Genomic DNA, 21,394 nt, shown 5'->3' on the forward strand with positions numbered 1-21,394 from the left:
TAAAAGAAGCGATTGCAGAGGCTCTGCTTTATCCTCTTCATCTGGGTCTGATTCGGCTCAATTTGATACAGCAATATAGGCGCTATTATTATTACATTTCCTCTGAAGCACTAACTACGAATGGGAAGGGGCGTGGCGTTTCCAGACGCTTCAGCGAATCATGATACACTGGGCCAGCTACCAACCTGCTAACAAATCAGAGCACACTGCGTATGTCGGAGGGAATGGCTTCATAGAAGCAGGAAGTCAAACGAGCCGTTCATATGACAGTGGAAACAGGTAGAATAAAGGCAAAATATAAGAAAAATACAGCGTTTTTAAAAAAACATGTTAAACTGTGCCCCCAAAACACAATCAAGCCTAGAAAAAAAAAACACTGAACCACCCCTTTAAAACTTATATAATTTTCAAATTTTTTTTTTCAGAAAATGAGCGCTGGTTTCACTAGATAAGACCCTTATTTCTCATCTGGAATCGTTTTGAACAATTTGAAGCTGCAGTGAAACTAATTTTGACCTTCAGCTGTTTGGTGCCCATTCAAGTCTAATGGAGAAAAATCCTGGAATGTTTATCAAAAACTTACATTTCTTTTCGACTGAAGAAAGAAAGAAATGGATATCTTGGATGACATGGGGGTGAGTAAATTATCAGGAAAAGTTTATTTAAAAGTGAACTTTAAGGACGTAGTCTGGCATCAATTCAAAATCGACAGATTCCACACTCAATACATTCCATTTGTCTTTAAGGCCACAAGCATTGAAAATCATGCTGAATACAGATACTGTACGTTTTAACAAACAACATCTATTAGTTATTACATGATTCTCAAGGTGTTTCCTGTCTGTAAATCTCATTCCACACTGAAGACATATAAACCGTTCATACATGAATCCTCATGTATTACTCAAGGGTTTCTTTACATTTGAAACTCTTTCCACCTTAACCACATACAAACGGCTTCTCTCGTGTGTGAATTCTCATGTGGTTTTTTAAGCTTCCTTTTAGGTTGAAACTCTTTCCACACTGTTGGCAGGTAAAGGGCTTCTCTCCGGTGTGAATTCTCATGTGCACTTTAAGGTTCCCTTCTCTAATGAAACTCTTTCCACACTGTTGGCAGGTAAAGGGCTTCTCTCTTGTGTGAATTCTCATGTGCCTGTTAAAGCCTCCTTTTTGGGTGAAACTTTTACCACACTGTTGGCAGGTAAAGGGCTTCTCTCCGGTGTGAATTCTCATGTGGTATTCAAGCCTTCCTTTTCGGGTAAAACTTTTTCCACACTGTTGGCAGGTGAAAAGGCTCTCTCTAGTGTGCATTCTCATGTGGCACTTAAGACTTTCTTTTAGGGTGAATCTTTTTCCACATTGCTGGCAGGTGAAAGGCTTTTCTCCAGTGTGAACTACCATGTGACAATTAAGACTTCCTTTTTGAGTGAAACTTTTTCCACAAAGTTGGCAGGTGAAATGCCTCTCTCCAGTGTGAACAACCAAGTGGTCTACAAAGTGTCCTTTATGATAAAAAATCTTTCCGCAGTGAGGACACGTGTAAGACTTATTGATGTGAATTTCCATGTGCCTGTTAAGGCTTGCCTTTTGGGTGAAACTTTTTCCACACTTTTGGCAGGTGAAAAGGTTCTCTTTAGTGTGAATTCTCATGTGGTAATTAAGAGTTTCTTTTCGTGTGAAACATTTTCCACACTGTTGGCAGGTGAAAGGCTTTTCTCCAGTGTGAACTACCTTGTGTTTATTAAGACTTCTTTTTTGAGTGAAACTTTTTCCACACTGTTGGCAGGTGAAAGGCTTTTCAGTTTGAATTTCTGTTTGCCTGTTAAAGCTTGTGTTTCTGATTCCACACTGTTTGCAGCTGAAATGACTTTTAGCCCCTGACTTTTGAGCCATTTTTTGTGAGGAAGTGTTTTCAGTCTGTGAGCAACTACAAGGTTTTTCTTCAGAAATGAAATCATGATGATTATTTTGATATTTCTCTTCCATTTCATTCAGTACTTCACTCTCCTCTTTCAGTGCCATCAGGTCTAAAGTGAAGAAAGAGGAAAAAAAACCCAGTTCAACGGCACAAAGAAACAGACATCCGAACATTTAAACATGTAAAGCATCAAAACCAACTTAACCATCAAAACTATCTTATAACACTAAACTACCAAAAGAAATTCTCAAAATTACTCACTTTACTTGCTTCAGGACATGTCTCAAAACTGTCAAACTGGCGGTAAAACCCTTAATTATTTTTTTTTTTTTAAAAATAAATAAAATTTGACCCAGGAGATTAATTGTATTATTGTAAACTGGTTAATTGTAGATTAATCTTCCATTTACTATATCTTCTAAGGATTAAGCATCAAAAAAATAAATAAAAAAAGAAATAAAGCAAAAAGAAAAGAAACTAGTGCAACTTTTCCAGCTTAACCATCATACCAAAATCTCATCACGCAGTTATTCTATGCATTTATTTATTAGGCAGAATATGTTATAACTTTGGAATGACCCAACATGATGGTCCAAACATCACTTAAAGTTGGAGTTACAAATCCCCAATCAACCAAACATGAAACCAAAACACTCACAGATGCTAGCAAAACACAGAACAAAACAAGATAAAAACAAAACAATGATATAAAAATAACCAACATACAGAAAATTAGTGTCTTCTGAACCATGTTCAATTTTCAACTGTGAAGAATTTCAATCAGGATTTAAGCCCAATCATTGCATAAAAACTTTGTTGAAGTTACAAATTACCTGTTTTTACCATCTGATTGTGTATCAAAGCAAAATAATGACAAATTTTCAATAAAGACAATTACTTGCTTTGTTCCTGAATGAATTGGCCGTTGGAAAAGTCTCACGGAATGGCTGTGCAAAGCTATGGAAAAGTGGGAGTGTAGAGGGTGGGAAAAGGAATGAAAACTATCCCCAGTGAAGGCACCGACAACAGCCAGTAGCTACGTTTCCATCCAAAGCTGCATATTTAACTTATGCACAAATTTTGAATAAAGCCTTGTTTCCTTCCAGCGAGTCGAAGAGAACAAAAACAAATACTTCTTTTTATGCACATTTTTAGAATTTATGCGCATCTTACCGTTTCCATCTATTTTCCATTTTTTTATGCAATAACCCAAAATGTGCATAAAAATAGGTGGATGGAAACATAGCTAGTGTCACAGATCCTCAACAAAACCATTTCCATACTGGTGTGATGAATCCAATCTTCAACCAGATGGATCTGGATTAAATCATTTGACTGTTGCGAACCTAATCGGACTTGTGACCTGTAACACTGGCTGAACCATAATCATGCACTGTTCATGTTGGCCAGAAGAGAACTGGCCCCCCGACCAATGTTGCCAAGTCCGCCATTTTCCCATGGAATTGGGCTACTTTTACACTGTTGCCGCGGGTTGTTTTTCATGTCCGTAGGTTGAATCGATCCAAAATAACGTGATATTTAGTCCCTGGAATGCAAATTGTACAACGGGAGCCCCACCAAAAAAGCTAATTTAATCCTAATTTAATTTGTTACTGCTTGTGAACCGACCGCCACATAGAATATGAATGTCTTGCTTTCCACAACAGGCTTAAACCAGTCATGGTACTAGCACAAAAACACACTCAGCAAAATGTCTTGTTATTGTCATTAACAAAATCTTTGAAAATATTGATATAAATGTTTTTTTTTGTTGTTGTCAATATTGCACACCCCTAATGTACAGCATTATTTTTTTTTTCTCTCCAGGTCTTGACTTTAGAAATCTGCAGCAACCATATAAAAATCACAAACAATTTCAATGTTTTATCAAATACATTTCCTTTTATCATCTATGGAAAGAACACTATCTTTCCCCTGCTCTCTGTCTCCCATACAAACGCAGCAGCTGGATTTCTTACTAGAACCAGAAAGTATGACCATATTACCAATAAACTGCATATTATACTGTCCTAAAACATAGGCGAGGAGTGCTACGTCGACAACCTCACCATCTTAGTGCATCCCCCATCTACAACTTTTTAGAAGTTGTATATTTATTATTTGAATTAAGCACATCAAAATACATATGACAATTATAACAAATGATTGGCCAATGTATATTGTGTAGATTTATAGGACTGCCTCCCGTCCTGTTTATAGAACACTTTCAGCAATCAGTTATAAATAATAATAATATCATCTCGTCATTGTCCAGCAATAGTCTTCAAGCACTGGTGGGCTCCATTTGAAGTTATCTGCACTGTTCACACAAGTTTAAAGCATGATTGACATGTATATCAAACAGTCACGGTTTGTTTTATTCAGCATCATGTTTAGGTGAGTGGAACTGTAAAGTCGATGTCCCTACAACAGACCGGCGTGTAAAACTCTCGGACGTATTTTAAAGTGTTTACGCCCATGAACCTCGCTTCCTTCTCAAACTTTTGAAAATCAAGTATTATTTTTAGGGGTGACCCTGAATAGTTGACGATTCAAATCTTCGATAGGAGGAACCTGATTCGACTACCAATCTCACAGTCGAATCGTCGCAGAGATATGGGGGCGCTCAATATATGATTTTACATAGACATACCGGTTCTTTCCCATAGGTTAATATACAGCCTATTATGTTAATACTATAAATAAAAATGTGGGAAAAAATAAGCTTTTAATAAATATTTTTAATGTGCGTGAATAAATCCAACCTGTGACCCATTTAAGTTTCACTTCCATGACCTGTGACCGGCAGAGGAGCATCTTTACGGCAGGGATTAAATCTTTAACAATGTCTGGAATAAAGTGTACAATTGGATGCACTTTGAAATGGTAAAAGATGATCCAAAAAACATATGATGCAAGTTGTGCCAACAGCTCATGTCCTAGAACTCAACAACGACAAACGCTGCGGTGCGCTTCTGCCGGCCAACGAGCTGACTATAGCCCGCTATTTGAAAAGACTCAAACGGACACAGGCAGATCGCGTGAAAGACTGGATTTTTGTCTCTCAATCAGGTAGGGTAGCTACAAGTGATTTCAAACTATTTCAGCCGCTTGTAATTTGATTTTTGGATGCTGTTAATGTTTAGCTAAAAAGACTGCCCATCCAGTTTAGCGTTTATTGACGATCTAAAAAGACAAGTTGTCAATTCTAGCTAGGCTTTCGTTATTTTAATAATTTCTTTAATTTTTATTTATTTATTGATCACTCTGGGTTACCTAATTTAACTATTTCTGACTTGTGTTTTATATACTTTTATATATTTTATAAATCTCTCTTTTATGTTCCCCTGCACTTCAGGCATTTTGCAGTTTGACTTGGATCACATTTCATTTTTTTAAGTAGGCTATTTTAATTTATTAGAACGGTATATTCTGTTCTAATTCAATTCTGTAAATTAATGTTTAATAAAAAAATTATATAATTATAGTGTCAGTGCGCGCTCTGATCTGCTCTGATCGGGGCAGAGATTTCAGACCTCCGTTTATTAAGGAGATCTCCAAGATTTCTGTTCTTGGGAGGGGGTGGTGCACAGACCTCTCCCGAATCATCTCCAGCAGCAGCAGCCTCCGAAGCACCACTTTTACCTTTCTTCAAGTTTTAATTTGAGCCGGAACATGTTCCGTCACCTCCGACGTTGGATCCGGAACATTTTTTATTGGATCCGGCACCTCAGTCCTATGTCACTATGGGAAATTAATCGCCTAAATTTAAAAAATTGAATTAATATTTGTGTAGTGTTAAATGTTATCGATATACGCAGATGGGGTATTATTTCATCCGCAACCACATCACAAAACTCATCATCCGCGCCAACGTTTTTTAAGCAAATTTCAAAGCCACACCCGCCCACCATCCGCTGATTATTTTGCGGTCTATGGACGATGCAATGCTTTGCTGATGCGAGCCGCAAAAAAAAGCCCTTGTCTGTTCTGTTGCAGCAAAGATATTTAATGCTAATTTATGAGGCATCCCAGCTGCACCGTAATTTGGTGACCAAACTTTCGTCGTGGCGACGTAACTAGTTACGTTGTGGCAACCGGAAAAGTGAAATTCCCGGATACGTTGCCACAACTTTGTGACGTTGCCAGTTAGTAACTGCGACGTCGTGGCAACGTTGTGTATCAATGGTTGTGTGTTGGTAATCAGTTGGTAATTTTTATATGTATTTATTTTTCTATGGGCGGACATGCAGTAGTTTAACCTAATTTATGTCCTCATTTGCCCAAAATAATTTAAAGTCTATTCCAACAGCTGTGAACAATGAATGCAGAGCTCAAAATGAATTAAATTCATTTATTTTGAAAAACACGCAGAACATGACAAAATCCAAATAAAAATAATGAAATACACCCAAACTATAAATAAAAACATATCGCCTACAGCGAAACATAAAATAAAAGCATTCAAGAAGACGTTTTGCACTCAGTATCATTAAAAACACATGCTACGCTAGCGTAACATTTTGCCAACATATATTTCAGACGTTCAATCACAGAGGTAAAAATATTAACATAAAGTACTTAAAGTAGACTGTGGGTAATGGTACTTAACCAATCTGACGCAGTTGTTGAACTTTATTGCTATAAAACTGACGAGAAACACAGAGAAACGTCGATGCTGTCCTCTCCAGCAGCTTGAATGTTTTCCCGGTTGCCATGGCAACTCTAACGGCCACAAGCACTAACGTAAACAATAAAAAAATGGTTTTGTGTCTTTCCAAAGATAACTTTATACATTTTTATAAAAGCCATTTATTCGTTGTCACCTCGGAAAAATAAATTCTTCTCTCAGAAAAATTAACTACTCTCTTGTCAACATACTGTGCGCGCGCACTCCATTTGTGGAGGCGCACGCTGTATGTCATAAAAAGCAATCATTCGGACTTGGTGAAAAGAAACATTTTTTTTCTTAAGGGACATTTCAGTCTTGTGTCTGAGGTTTAATTACACATTTTAAATGGCAAATTCTGGTAATAATTAACATATAAAGAACGCGTAAATGATGGTAATGAAATTACCAGCACATGACGTTGCTGTAACGTTGCCAGTAAGTTATGGAATGACCATTATATTACGAATAGAGTACGTATCTGGAACGTCCTTGGTTTTCTTATAACGTTAGGAGATCGTACTGACGACGTTGTGATATGGTATTTGATGGCAATAATGTTACGGGCATACAACGTTGTAGTTACGTTACTAGTAAGTCATGGAATGACCAATATATTACGAATAGAGGACGTATCTGGAACGTCCTTGGTAATCTTATAACGTTAGGAGATCATACTGACGATGTTGTGAGATGGTAATCTGAAGGTAATGAAATTACTGGCATGCGACGTCATAGTTACGTTGTCAGTTAGTAGGTCATGAAATTACCAAAAAGTACGAATACATTACGTAACTGTTACGTCGTGTGTTAGCTGGGATAGGCCTACACTGAGTTTCATTTACGATGAGATGCGCTCTAGTTCACAGTGCAGTGCAAGTGAACGCGGCGCGCTGGCGCTTCCATGTCACGGTTATCATTGTCTGCTATACTTGCTTTTTATTTATTAAAATACATGCAATTGATTGATGAAACATTTATTAAAATTAAGATAAAATTTGTACAAAACGAAATTTGTTTTTAAGAAAGGTTTTCTACAAAACAAAATTTAATGAAGTGGTAAATATCATGTCTGACGATTTACAAAACTTCATTAAGTGGTAAAAACCATGTCTCCCATGACTAACCATATATTGCGCATCTTATGATCCTATCTAAAAAATGAAAATAATTTGATAAAAAAATGTTTGTAAAAATTATTTTAATGACACGGTTTTATACTTTATACTAACCGTCACACCCCTAAATCCGATCGACCAAAACATCTTAATACCAGGTGAAAACAGGGCCTTAGATACTGTTGCATAATTAAGTGAAAGATTAATTGTTTTCATTATTCTAATTCAGAGGTTGATTTTGGGTTTAATTTTACAGAAAATAATGTCTGAAATATTTTTCCATTTTTGTCACAATAACGAACACCAAATAACCAGGATCTTCTCAAGTTGAAGGCAGCATTAGTATTTGTCTGGTCAGGTGATTAACATGTCTGACCTGCATCATGTCAAATAAAACCACTTTAATATATTAGGACATTCTTCACAAATATTACTCATTTCTGTAGAGCTGGACTGAGTTCAGATTTGAGAATGAAACCAACCTGTTTGTTCTTCAGTATCTTCTTGTTTCACATTGAATGTTTCTTCAATCTTTATGTCTTCAGTCTCCTCTTTAATAATCGCCATCTTTAAGTCTTCACGCTCCTCTTTAATACGTTCCATCTTTATAATAGTGTGTCACGTGGATCTCAGTCGATTCACCAGGAGTTTTTCTGTGTTTAAGATGAGAATTAACAGAAAGAAAAATAAATCCAAACTAAATCTCTGGGTGTGTCTTGTAATTATGATTTATACGAATAATTTAATACAAAATATATCACATTTAATAGAGAACATTTTCACGAAAACATTTGCAGTTGGTTTGTTTTTCTCGTTTTAAGCAGCAGATGACATCAGCGTACGGCGATTCAAATCACTGAATCATTTTACAAAGCAATTGATTCAACTGACTCGCAGATTCAAAAAGTTTCTCTCATCACTTATTTCCAGTAAATGAATTCGTGTTTACGATAAACTGATTCACGTTAAACAGCGAAATGAGACGCACATTTTCTGTTACTCTTAGTTGAGATTTACTCCCAAAAATGATGCTTATTAATGTTAAATAGACCATTGCAACGTTTCAAGAGTAACTCTTCATATCGTGAAAAACATTAAATTGACTCAACAGTTTGCACTGATTTAAACACTTTAAATGCGTAAAAACACAAACCTTTCTTCAGCCAAATCACAACAGATGCTGAAGCGCGGCGCAGTCTTATGACGTCACACCATCAGACCAAAATAAAAGTCCCGTTGACTATCTATCTATCTATCTATCTATCTATCTATCTATCTATCTATCTATCTATCTATCTATCTATCTATCTATCTATCTATCTATCCCCAATAAATATTAGGAACTACAAATGAAATTGTGTAATATTTTGTTTAATAGGCAAAACTATAATGTTCAGATGTAGGAACAATTCATACCAGATATTACAGTATACAAATGTATGTAAAATATGTAAATGTAAAATACACATTAAAGACAGTGTATGACTTAATGATGTATTATGTGTCATTTAGATATAAGACTTTTTAATTCAAATAACGATAAGCTGCTCCTCCACCTCCTCATTTGCTGCTTTCAACTCCCCTGATCTTACATTGCCCAAATGACAGGTATTTGAAAGGGTTCTTGGTGAAATCTGTCCTCTGTCCTTCTTCCCCACATCTCCTGCCAAGGCTGTTTCCAGCACCTCATACACTTTGTGATAAAACCTCTCCCACTGCTTCTTTGCCATTGCAGTGGGCCACTCCTACACATGTCCTGTCCAGGTCATCTAATGTCCTGATGTATCTTCAGAACCCTCTCATTTTTACATATCCACCAACATACAGACCCAGGATAATTCATAAGCTGTTCTATGGTCAGTTGTCCATCATGAGTGGTTCTAACAATGATCTGTCCTGTAGACTATGGGGCTATGTACCTTTCCATAGCGATTATCAATGTGTTCGTCCTCGCAAAGGTTGTGAACAAACATTATTATGTGATGTTTTATAAAGGAGCAGTTAAAGGAACTACAAGAAAGTTACATTAATGGACGAACTGGATGATGTTTAAGTATCGACTTTGATAGGTAGGTCACGTTTAGGTGTTATAAAGCTACGTGTTACTGTATTGTTCTGAACATAAGACAATCCTGTTTATAAGATGAACCCTTGGAAAAAGGCTTTTTGAGGACCATATTGTGTCTTCTATGGGCGGAGGGACTATGGCTGGGCAATACTTGCTGCTTCAAAGCGGCTGCTTCGAAGAAAGTAACAGGCAAGTGTGTCAGTACATAGCCGAAATAAGAAACGAGGAGCCTAGCTGGTGGGTATTTCCAGCTCTCTGGCAATATCCAGTGCCACTTTCAATCCATTTATACTCTGACACACTGTATTTCTTGGCTGCTTAATGAGTTGTTTGATGACTCCACTGCGTTTATCAGTCCTGGGGGGCACACACGTTTTACACATATTTGGCGCTCCCTATTGTTGCGGATGTATTATTGACACGTAAAGTGTTGACAAAGTGTAGCCTAATTTTTCAGATGTTTTCCAAAAAGAAGGAAAAAACATATATGGTCAACTTAGTGAATCAGTGAGTATGACAGTGATCTCAAAATTTTTTACATGGACAAGAGATAAAGTAACAAGAAGCAAAACTTGACCTGTCAAAGTTAAATGCTAGTAAATGTATTAGCTGAAATTGATTATAGTTAAAGGTTTATTAATAATTGGGTTGTCTTTATAAATGCCAACATTGATGAGGCCTTGCTTCACACCCTCAGTCATGATGATTTAAGAGATCTTTTTCCTGGGCCTGAACACTCTCTCAGGGGGAAACGAAGGTGGGCTCTTAGTATCCCAGAGGTAACGGTTACCTACTTTGTTAAATAACACCCGGAACAAGACGTGTGGTTTCTAATTGGCTCTGTAAATACTTATTTTTTCATTTTTTTAGAATGAGAATCCCACCTTACCAGACAAAGCTGGCCATAGTGAAACAAGAACTGTGTCTGCACTTTGAGGAATGCCTCCAATCAGGAATCCACTCCATTGGGAAAGAAAAGCTCAAAGAAGACCCTGCAAAGAGCAGGAATGCGTCACGTCCAAAGAGCCGAGACGCTGGTTGGTGAGGAACACATCACCGGCATGATTTCCATTTTGAGAGCAAGCCAGCAAGAAGAGGAGGTCTGGTACCCTCTCAAGCATGAAGTCACTGCAACAACTAGAAGAATACTGGCATATTATCCCATGCTAAAAGATAAAAACAAAACTTTGATGACTGGATCACCAGAGAAGACAACTAAAGACTGAAAAAAGGATTACATGGGTACGTTTCTCAGAGGTAGTTAGTCAGTTTAGTAGTTCTTGGTAGGAATGATGAGACCAGACAAAAGGTGCACTGACTTGTGAGCTTAAACAGAAAGGTGCTGATGAAGGTAATAACAGACAGGTGTGGTGATTGTGGAGTGTGAGCCAGGAGGGGTTTTGGGAAATGTAGTATGCTGAGGTGACTGGACTGGTAGATGGAAATCGTGACAATTTTATATTCTAGATACATTATTATCCAAATTATTTTGATTTTTATAATGCAAAAATTAGCTTCCCTTTAAACTAGATTCACCTTTAGATGTTTAGTAATTGTTAATTTTCAAAGCACTAAACCGAGGTACCATCCAAAACATTCTAGTTTTCTTTAACGTGAGGACAAATGTAAACCTGTTAAAAAAATTACAAACCTATTAAATTCTGCATGCACCACATATGCACATTCCTACAGTATATTTAATTTGGCCAAAATTATTTTATTTAACACAATGCATTTTTTCTTTAAAAGAAGTTAAAGAAAAATTAAATTCGATTTTTAAATGTCATTTTAAATAAAATTCTAAAAATAAATCTGGCCTTCATTAAAAATCTTTTCATAAATGTCAACAAAAAAAGAAAGAATTCTAACAGATTTCAAACACAATCCATCAAAATATGCTTCAGTCATAATGGATTCTGGCACAAGCGGCATAAAGGAGGATCCTCCCAGAACAGAAACAAATGGGTTAGTCAATGTGGACACAATGTTTTGCACCAACCACAGGACTGATTTTGTAAAGTTTGTTTGTTGTACATTTATTCCATTCAGCTTGCCATTTCTTGCAAATTTAATTGTTTATAATAGGTCTGAGATCTGAAGGTGGAATTTGGCATTTTTGAGCTTTGAAGATGAAGCTTCCTTAGCCACCATCAGCTTGTCCTTTTCCTGTAATACTACAATGCCTTGGTACCCAACAAAAAATTACTTTAAAATTCTGTGCCTCCAAGGACTGCAAAATATTTAAAATTTCCACAAACACTAAGTGTTCAATTTGGCCAAAAAATAACCAGTAATTATCTCCAAGCAGAGATTCTGTTGAATGAATGTGTTTGTGCCACACAAAATTCATAAATGTTGTTCACTGAAGAAAACATTGTTTTGAAGAAACATATTTAATGTTATTTTAGATTATAGAGAATGTTATATGTGAATACATCTGATAAGTCATAGAAAGTAAAAAAAAAAAAAAAATCCTCAGTCTGACATCTGTGTCTTAGAGATCACAGTCCCACAACATACAAGCAACTAATAAAAGTCTTATTCCTCACCTTTCTTTGCATGATATAATAACCTGCTCTGATACAGAAGAACATGGCATACTCTCTGTGGAGATGTCCGAGGAAACTCAACCCAACCACCTTTACATCGATGAAAAATCCATAGAAGACCAACCCCCTTCAAGATGAACCTCCAGATTATACTTTCACTGATCAAGAGTTTTCAGTTTAAAAAACAAGACCTACAATGATAAGTAGGCTAAGTGTGAAGGAGGACCGCTTAGGAGTGAAAACAAAAAATGGAACAAAATATGGAAAATACAGAATGTAATAATCATTACATGTCATCACCGATTACACTTTCGCTGCACCAACAAACCAAGTTTTAATTTCTACATTATTATCCATAAATATGTGCATCAGTTTTTAACCAAGTTCATTTTTGTTTTCGTCCACATGCAGTTATATTATGCATATGCGAGAGCATTTGGAGAACATACACTGTGCTGTAGAGCTGCATGATTAATCGTTAAAAGATTGCGATCTCGATTAAGACAACGACTCTCCTGTGTCTATTAAACCTTTGACAAAAGTTCCCGGAACATTCATTCCTACCCATGCCGCTGCCCCAGAGAGAGCAGTTGTATGAAACAGCTTCAGTCATTTAAACCAAGAAGTATTGTTATTTCTGTCTTACAAATATTCTAATTATCACAGAATTACTCTGTACTTCGAATATAACACCGATGCCCACAGTAGTAATCAAAATAGAGCAAATCACCTTTTAAAAGTAACTTGTCTCTTCAAATACTGTTTGAATCTATGACATTGTTACGCCATCAGATGGCAACAAAAATGTATTTGTTACTAAATCATTTATTCAAGAGATTCGTTCAAAAACACTGATTCATCCAGCAATGAAACGTGAAGTCTTTATGAGCGAGTCATTGAATCATTCATTCAAAGTGATTTTTTAAAATAATTCAAATTAAACATTTTAAGTACTCTGCAGCAATTAACATTTTGTCAGAACCTCTAGGAAATTGCATGTTATTTTGTTTAGTTATGATTTAGTTTCTTAAATGATCAAGATTTTTTCCTATGCAAATTTCTTAATGTTTTAAAATTATGAAATCATAAATCAAGGTAACCAAAGTTTACCACTTTAAGTTTAATATTAAAGTTTGATATAATGCAACTTTTACTTTCGGCCCACAGACCTCGATCAAGTTTTTGGCCCTTTGTTGTAAAAAGTTTGGGCACCTCTGCTCTATAACATCTCACTGTTACTGATTCATCATGAGCTCAAAGCATTATGGGTAGAATCTCTCTACAGTCTATTCTGATTCATCAACACAGTTTCACTGATGATCCAAAACCAAAAGTAAACCCAGGATAGAGCGGTTGAGTGAATGTGGTCTGGACTGTGTGGATGAGGATCATTGTGTCTCCAGAGACGCTGTAGAAGGACAGAGTTCCTGCACTGTGATCCACATACACTCCTATTCTCCTGCTGATGGACTTTACTGGGAGTTTAGTCACTATGTTATTGTGTTTGAATGAGTAACTGGAAGAAGAGCAGATCAATCTCCAGGACTGATCATTAGAACCAAACAAACACTCATTACCCGATCCTTTCCTGCTGATGCTCTCATATGACACTGATATATACACACGTTCACTCCACTCAATCTCCCAGTAACAGCGTCCACACACACTCTCTCTACACAACACCTGCTCCCAATAATCAAATCTGTCTGGATGATCAGGATACGGCTGGAGTGTGTTAGTGAATGTAATCACTCTGTTCCTCTCAGACAGATGGAGGCGTTTATTCACTGTGTTCAGATCCAGATTGAGCTGATGGGAATCTGATGGAGATAAAACACATCAGAATCAGGAATTATGAATCTGATCTTTTAATGTATCTGAACTCTTCATATTCAATAAATCAGTGTCTCAGTACAGTTTACCAGATATCCTGTGAAAATCATCATTTACATCAGTGGATCTCAACCTTTTTGGGGCCAGTCTTCCCTGAATATTAAAGGTTTTGTTCTTCCAAAATGAAAATTCTGTCATTAATTACTCACCCTCTTGTACATTATACTCACCTGTAAGACTTTTGTTCATCTTCAGAACACAAATTAAGATATTTTTGATGACAGAATGCTGTCAGATTTCCTTCCACTCACTGCCTTTGTTACTGAAACTTTGAAACATCAAAAACTTCATGAAGAGATCAGAAAACTAATCCATATGTATTGAGCGGTTTAGTACAAATTTTACGAAGAGGATAGATCACTTGTTATGATGAACCAATTTCAGTTTTTACTCGCAAATAAACATTGATCAGCGCAATGAGTGAAGCTCAACCAAACCTGAATGATGCACAAGAACAAAAACCCAAACTTGCAGCATAACACGCGAGAATGTACCTCATATGTTATGCAGCACGTTTGAGCTTCTGGAAGAGGTTTGTTCTTGTGCATCATTGAGGTTTGGTTGAGCTTCTGCTTATGTGCGCTGATCAAAGTTTACATGCGAGTAAAAGCCTAAATTAAATCGATTCATCATAACAAGAAATCAATTCTCTTCAGAAAATTTGGACTAAACTGCTAGTAACAAAGTCAGGCTGTCATCAAAAATATCTTAATTTGTGTTCTGAAGATGATCAAAGGTCTTACGGGTGTAGAACAACAAGAGGGTGAGTAATTAATGACAGAATTTTAATTTTGTGGTGAACTAACCCTTTAATGTTTATTATCCTGTGTTTATTATAATTTAATTTAAAGGCCTTTTATTATATTTACACCATTTAAATATTTGAGGTCAGTATGATTCTCTTTTAAAAGAAACTGATACTTTAATTCAGCAAAGACCCATTAAATTGAATCAACAATAAATGTAATAATGTAATATGTGATAATGGAATAATGTGTATGTGTTTTCTTTGTAGAAAACACATACACATAAACACGCTTCTCAAACAGGAAATCTGGAGTATTGCACCTTTTTAATGGAAGATAGGAGGAAGACAGTTTAACACACCTGATATCACAGCCTATCCTACGTGACGAATAAAAATAACAAACACATTATGTAATATATATATTTTTTAAATGAGTACGGAAAATAAAGTTGGTTTAATCTAAAAGGTTTTAGAATTATAGAATAATCTGGCTTATTTTTCTCGTGATCTCGAGATAACAAAAGTTGTTTTGTACACTTTTCTGTTTTAATTTCATATTTCTATTTCTATTAATCAAAAATTCTAGATAAAAATGTGTGTGGAGGTGTTTTCTATTTTACATTTTAAAATATATTCAAATTGCAGAACCCAGCACATGACATGCAGGAGAAAAAGAAATAAAAAATAGTAGGTTAAATCATGCGCACAATTTGCTAATTCATTCCCTCAATTTACTAAAACGTACGCACAAATTACTATTTTGTTCCCTCGATTTATAAATCATGCACGTGATTTTTAAATTGAGGGAACAAAATAGTAAATCATGTGCACAATTTAGTATATCGAGGGAACAAAGAATGAATTTAGTGAATTCACTCGATTGGGATGTTCTCTTTTATTCTGGACAGCAAGGGCAGTGACTGTAACATTGAGTGTATTTTGCAGTATTAAACACGTATTTATACCGACTTCATCAGGCTCCGAATATTCTTCAAAAAGAACACAAAGAATGGCCTTCTCAGCTGCCATAGTTGCAACTGTTGCGCCATCAGAACAGGGCACTCAGCGCACCACCGTTTTCGTTTAAAAAATGTTACGCGACATTTTGTCGAGGCTGAACACAGCCTTGGTCACAGGACAGAACCAAAAACACAATGAAAGAGAGAACACAGAACATACATGAGACTAAATGGTTATTTAAAATCATAGTGAGATTTTACAATATTACTGGGATCAAACAGCAGAAGAGACTTCTTTCAAAAACATTAAAAAACCTTACCAACCCCAAACTTTTGATCTGTGGTGTACTATATAATATACTTGTATTTATAATATATTTTGGTGTGTTATTATTATTGCTGTTATTATTATTCCCCTTTGTCATTGAATATCAAACAATTTGATCAAACTTGAATGGATAGTTTAAACATCAGCATTATTGGTTTCCCAAGTATAAACAAGCCATGTGAATAGCAATTATATTTATGAGTGTTAAATAAACGTTTCAGAAATTTGGCACTGAAACCTTAATTACGTAGATGATCACAAACTGCATCCAATCAGCAAACAAGAAGCATTTATATTAATTTTTCCAACAGAAAACAAGAAAAAAACATATTGACAGACATATTGTGTTATATTGTGTCTGAATGCTAAACAAGTTTTTCACTGGATGTTTGGCAGCTGTGCTACAGAAAGCTGACAGACACACTGAAGTAAATAGTTGTAAAAATGTTCACATTGTGTAGAATTTTGTTAGAATGTTGCAGACCATTTTCTTTCGTAAGTAAATTTCATCTCCTAAATCTTTAGTGTATATGTGCCCACCTGCTTGTTTCTTAGTGACTTACATTGTAGGAAGTCGTTCCTGGTTCTGGGAACAATGTTGGAGAAAGTGACTGTGGAAATCAACAGACATGAAGAGTGTGATTATCATGTCAAGAGAAAATGATCCCTGCATCCGTTCCTAACACATTTCTAATATGATCTTCTACATGATATGAGATGATGGAGGATCATTTCTGAGAGCAGATGAATCTCCAGGACTTTACCTCTGTCAGAGATCTTCTTCAGCTCCTCTTTGCAGAAATCCTCCAGTTTGTCTCTCAGCTGACGGACAGATTCTCTCACAACATCAAAAGAGGAGAGAGAACTGAAGGGATCGTCATTTACGTCTGTAGATTCAGGAGGAGCTGAGAGAGACTGGAAACTCTACAGAAAACAGAAATCAAAGCTCATCACCTCCACACTTCAGACAATAACCTGTACTACTGTCAGATTTGAGCAGCTCCTGTTGATCTTTAGTAACTCTCCTCAATCCAGCACTTTCACAGCATCAGATTCATTCTTCTCATGTTCATTATATCATGTTAGAGCTGTAAGTTCTAGTGTTTGACACTTACACTATATGTGGACTTTCTAGGAAAACACTTGATGATCAAACATCTGACAATAACATAAATGTAACAGATCAAGTGCATCATTGGCATGAGGAAAAGCAGTTCAAAGGCAACAAGTAGACTGATCATTATTTATAATTTTTGAGCAGTTAGTGGCTCTGAAATTCACAAGGACTCTTAGGACACAATCCCAAGGTCAGGTTTTGTGGTTTAAATATGCTGAATCAATGCTAATATACAATACATATAATTTATTAATGTATTAATACAAATTATTTCAAAAGGTTTCAGAGAACCAAAGAGATTTCCAGAGCTGAACTGCATTTGTAAGTGCGTCTCTTTCAAAAGAAGAAGATCAGATGAGAGTCTGACTGATGATTATATAATAACCGAACACACAGATCAACACTTCAGTCAACGGCTCATTCTGCTCTCATGAAATGTTTCTCTGTGAGTCTCTTGCTCAAGTCCACTATGATCCTGTTCTTCTAGATCTCTGTTACCTGCAGGAAATGGGTGTGATCCTGTGTGTGTGAAAGCTGCTCCAGCTCAGCGTCTCTCCTCCTCAGATCATTGATCTCCTGCTCCAGTCGCTCCAGTCGTCCTTCAGCTCGACTCACTGCAGTCTTTTCCTGATCTCTGATCTGCTGTGTGGCCTCAGAGCAGCTTCTCTCAATGGAGCGGATGAGCTCAGTGAAGATCCTCTCACTGTCCTCCACTGCTGTCTGTGCAGAGCGCTGTTAGGACACACATCACAATCACACAGTGGCTTCAGTGAGTCTGACTGAGACTTCTCAAACTTCTCTTCTTCTCCAAACTCACCTTATGAGACTCCACAGCCTCTCTCAGCTGCTGAAGATCTTTCTCTCTCTGCTGGATCCTCTGCTGGAACAACCTCTGCGTCTCCTTCAGCTGGTCCTAAAGGACAAACCAATGACAGGAGAAACATCACATAAATCATCAAGTAAACAGATATGAATCCAGTATCAGTGAAGTGCTGAGATTGAGGGTTAAAGATCTTTCATGATAAGGTTATAGATTCATTCATAAGTATTAGCATTATTTCATCAATGTCTAGTTTTATAGGGATAGTTCACCCAGAAATGTAAATTCTTTCATTGTTTCTCATCCTCATGTCTTTATAAACTTGTATAATTTTCTCTTGCAGAACACAAAAGAAGATATTCTGAAGAATGTCTCTGTTTCTAGAGCCCAAATTAAATATGGTGATACGTCAATAACAGCAAACCTCACTGGCTCATTCATGTCACATGACTGAACATGCTACCATTTTTGATTTTGCTAATCACAAAACGGCATACTCTCGAGTAGGTACTTATTTGGAATATGTAATTATTTCACCATGTTGTCATTATCATGTGACCTAATAGTGCCAGTTGCATCATTTCACAGCCCTTCACAAATCCTCTCCCGTGGCCTCATGGGATAGTAAAGTGTTCATCGTATGCACACTTCAGAATCTCACCGGAAGTAGTTGGTCATCCAGGTACTTTTTGCCTCCTTTTTTATGAGTACTGTGAATTCAGACTTTTGTCACATACTGTTTAAATATTCTTATTGTCCTTTTTGAAGATTGAAAGTTTTGGGCCCTATTGACTCTCAATATAAGGACAGATGAGCCATTGCTTAAAATAACATCTTTTGTTTTCTTCAGAAAAATGAGAGTCAGTTTGTAATAACATGAGTAAATCAGACTAATGTTTTTTTTACTAGGAGCACTGTAGCCCTTACTGAAAATTTTAGGAGCACACCTTAAATCGATCTGAAATGCAATTATTCACATTTAGAGTTTTGAAGTGCTGGAAAACATGAGAAGCACTTAAAAGTCTTTGAAAAGGTTCTCATTAGCTCTCAAAAGGTTGTATGAACCCTAAAATTAATAATGTATAAACATTCGACTATATCTGCCACAGTACCATAGTTACAGTTAGCATTACTGCATAGAAGTCCATAGTGATGTTATTAATACTGTGGTGAATTCAAACGTTGTGTAGAAACGGTGCCACGGGATCGAGATCAGCCTGTAAACTCCTGTTTCGAGCTCTCGCTGCACTTGTCCAGGCTGAAAAACGGTCCACGCTGCACAGCTCAAACATTTTCGTTTTCAGTTTTCGTTTTGTTTGCCGTTTGATATTTTGATGCTGTTTTTTCATATGCAACAGAAATAGCAGCTCTTATCAGTTGGGCAATGTGGTGGTGGCACGCGACCTCTAACAAAATTTAGTCACACCAGCAGGAAAAAAGGTAATTTGATCACAGTCTGGAGCCCTGATGACTGCTTTAAAGGGGTCCTATTATGCTGGTCAGTGGTTTCAGATGTTCATACATTTTTCTTAATTTAAAATGAAATTTAGCGAAATTTATTGATGAATCATGATTTGTTTGTGAAAACGTTTGTATGCAGATTTCGCGCATAGATTCGTGGATACACATGCTTAGTAAATGAAGACACACTGTTTTTACCACCCTGAAACTAAACCCATTTTTTTGGCCTTCCTAATGCAGACTAACTTGATGGTTAAGATGTACTTTTAACACTATTCCTTAAAAGTTCACAATCGCAATCTTTTATTGTGTTCTCACAATTTTTATAACAACTGCTTTCTGAACCATGTAGTTTAATGCAGGTCAGATGTTATAAATGAAGTTACAAACGTAGGTTTGGGAGGAGCCTAATCATTCAGTCCTGTCAATCATCATTACGAGCGTAAGCAGCAGTTATTGTGTCGTCCCAGTGACAATTCTTCCAGCACCTCGTTACATTTCTGACACACACTCTAAGCAGTAGACCAATCACAACAGACCTGTGGCCAGCTAACCAATCATAACAGACTGTGATTTTTGAAAAACGTGTTTTAAAGAAACTGAAACTAAAACAGCGTTCAGACAGTAAGGGTGAAAACAGACATTAAATGATGTAAATGTATTATAGTAGACCCCATAAACAAAACTATAAACCTGTAAATGAGGATAATGGGACCTCTTTAAGTTCATACCTGTTTCTCTGTCCTCTGTGCTGCAGCTGATACAGTGTCGTGGTTTTTATGTTCATCCATCGTACACAGCAGACATATACACTTCTGATCAGTGCGGCAGAAAACCTCAAGGATCTTGTCGTGTTTCTGGCAGATCATCTCCTGCAGTCGTCCAGTGGCTTCAGTCAGATTGTGTCTCTTTCCTTTAAAGAAGGTCTCATGTTGTTCAAGGTGATTCTGACAGTAGGAGTCCAGACACACCAGACAGGACTTGACGGCTTTGTGTTTTCTTCCAGTACAGACGTCACACTGCACATCTCCAGCTCCAGCGTAACAGTCAGCAGAAAGTTTAATCTTCTTCAGTTTCTCCACCACTTCAGCCAGAATGGTGTTTTTAGCTAAAGCAGGTCTTGGACTGAAGGTCTGTCTGCACTGAGGGCAGCTGTAGACTCTCATCTGATCCTCCTGATCCCAGCAGCTTGTAATACAGATCTTACAGTAACTGTGTCCACAAGAAGTGGTCACTGGATCCTTCAGGAGATCCAGACACACTGAACACATGAACTCATCCTGAAAAATTCTGGCTTCTGCCATTTTACTGCATGAATACAGAGACACAAACACACAACAGCTCAACTACACTTCACTTTCACTTTCTCTGAACCTGTTTCCTGGTTCTGTGTTTGAGTGAAGGAGGAGTATCTGTAAAGCAGCTTACTCATTCCTGGTCCTGAAGAGCCTCTTTTGTGTTAGGATTTTAGTTTTCATGTGTGTTCCCACACACATTGCGTTTAATCAGTTTCAGACACACACTCAAAAATAAGTTAGCGAGAAGCAAGACAATATCCTTAAAAGTTCAGTAAATCTGTATCCTAAATACTAGAGACTGAAAACTATGTCCAGAATTACAGTACACAGGGACCATTTATCAGCTCGGCTCAAATGACAGTGCAGTGTTGTGGATGTTTTCACTCGCTGATTGGCCTTGATCATGCAACCACTAAACAGCACTGTGAGATCCAGTGAGAAGCTCCAA

General features: G+C 36.8%; 2 protein-coding genes across 2 annotated transcripts; both read right to left on the bottom strand.

The window, feature by feature from the left end:
- Positions 1–643: 643 nt before the first annotated feature.
- LOC137024912 (gastrula zinc finger protein XlCGF57.1-like) lies at positions 644–8,906 on the bottom strand. Its single transcript, XM_067392866.1, has 3 exons — positions 8,859–8,906; positions 8,188–8,358; positions 644–2,027 (listed from the first exon to the last, which is right to left on the bottom strand). Exons 2-3 carry the CDS (start codon positions 8,306–8,308, stop codon positions 940–942), a joined length of 1,209 nt encoding a protein of 402 aa, XP_067248967.1. The 5' UTR covers positions 8,309–8,358; positions 8,859–8,906; the 3' UTR covers positions 644–939.
- A 4,423-nt stretch (positions 8,907–13,329) lies between these two features.
- On the bottom strand, positions 13,330–20,952 carry LOC137024906 (tripartite motif-containing protein 16-like). The gene is made up of 6 exons (XM_067392861.1): positions 20,380–20,952; positions 18,185–18,280; positions 17,866–18,099; positions 17,015–17,174; positions 16,814–16,861; positions 13,330–14,142 (listed from the first exon to the last, which is right to left on the bottom strand). Exons 1-6 carry the CDS (start codon positions 20,950–20,952, stop codon positions 13,622–13,624), a joined length of 1,632 nt encoding a protein of 543 aa, XP_067248962.1. The 3' UTR covers positions 13,330–13,621.
- Between the last annotated feature and the right edge of the window lie 442 nt (positions 20,953–21,394).

The sequence above is a fragment of the Chanodichthys erythropterus genome, chromosome 8, assembly GCF_024489055.1.
Source record: "Chanodichthys erythropterus isolate Z2021 chromosome 8, ASM2448905v1, whole genome shotgun sequence".
In the NCBI taxonomy this organism is placed as follows: Eukaryota; Metazoa; Chordata; class Actinopteri; order Cypriniformes; family Xenocyprididae; genus Chanodichthys; species Chanodichthys erythropterus.

Excerpts from the sequence above, each read along its gene's own strand:
- LOC137024906 (XM_067392861.1), bottom strand. The coding sequence starts at position 20,952 with ATGGCAGAAGCCAGAATTTTTCAGGATGAGTTCATGTGTTCAGTGTGT. Across the intron at positions 18,281-20,379 it reads CACAGAGGACAGAGAAACAG|GACCAGCTGAAGGAGACGCA; the intron begins GTATGAACTTAA and ends TTTGTCCTTTAG. Across the intron at positions 16,862-17,014 it reads GAAGAAGATCTCTGACAGAG|TCACTTTCTCCAACATTGTT; the intron begins GTAAAGTCCTGG and ends TGATTTCCACAG.
- LOC137024912 (XM_067392866.1), bottom strand. The coding sequence starts at position 8,308 with ATGGAACGTATTAAAGAGGAGCGTGAAGACTTAAAGATGGCGATTATT. Across the intron at positions 2,028-8,187 it reads AGATACTGAAGAACAAACAG|ACCTGATGGCACTGAAAGAG; the intron begins GTTGGTTTCATT and ends TCTTCACTTTAG.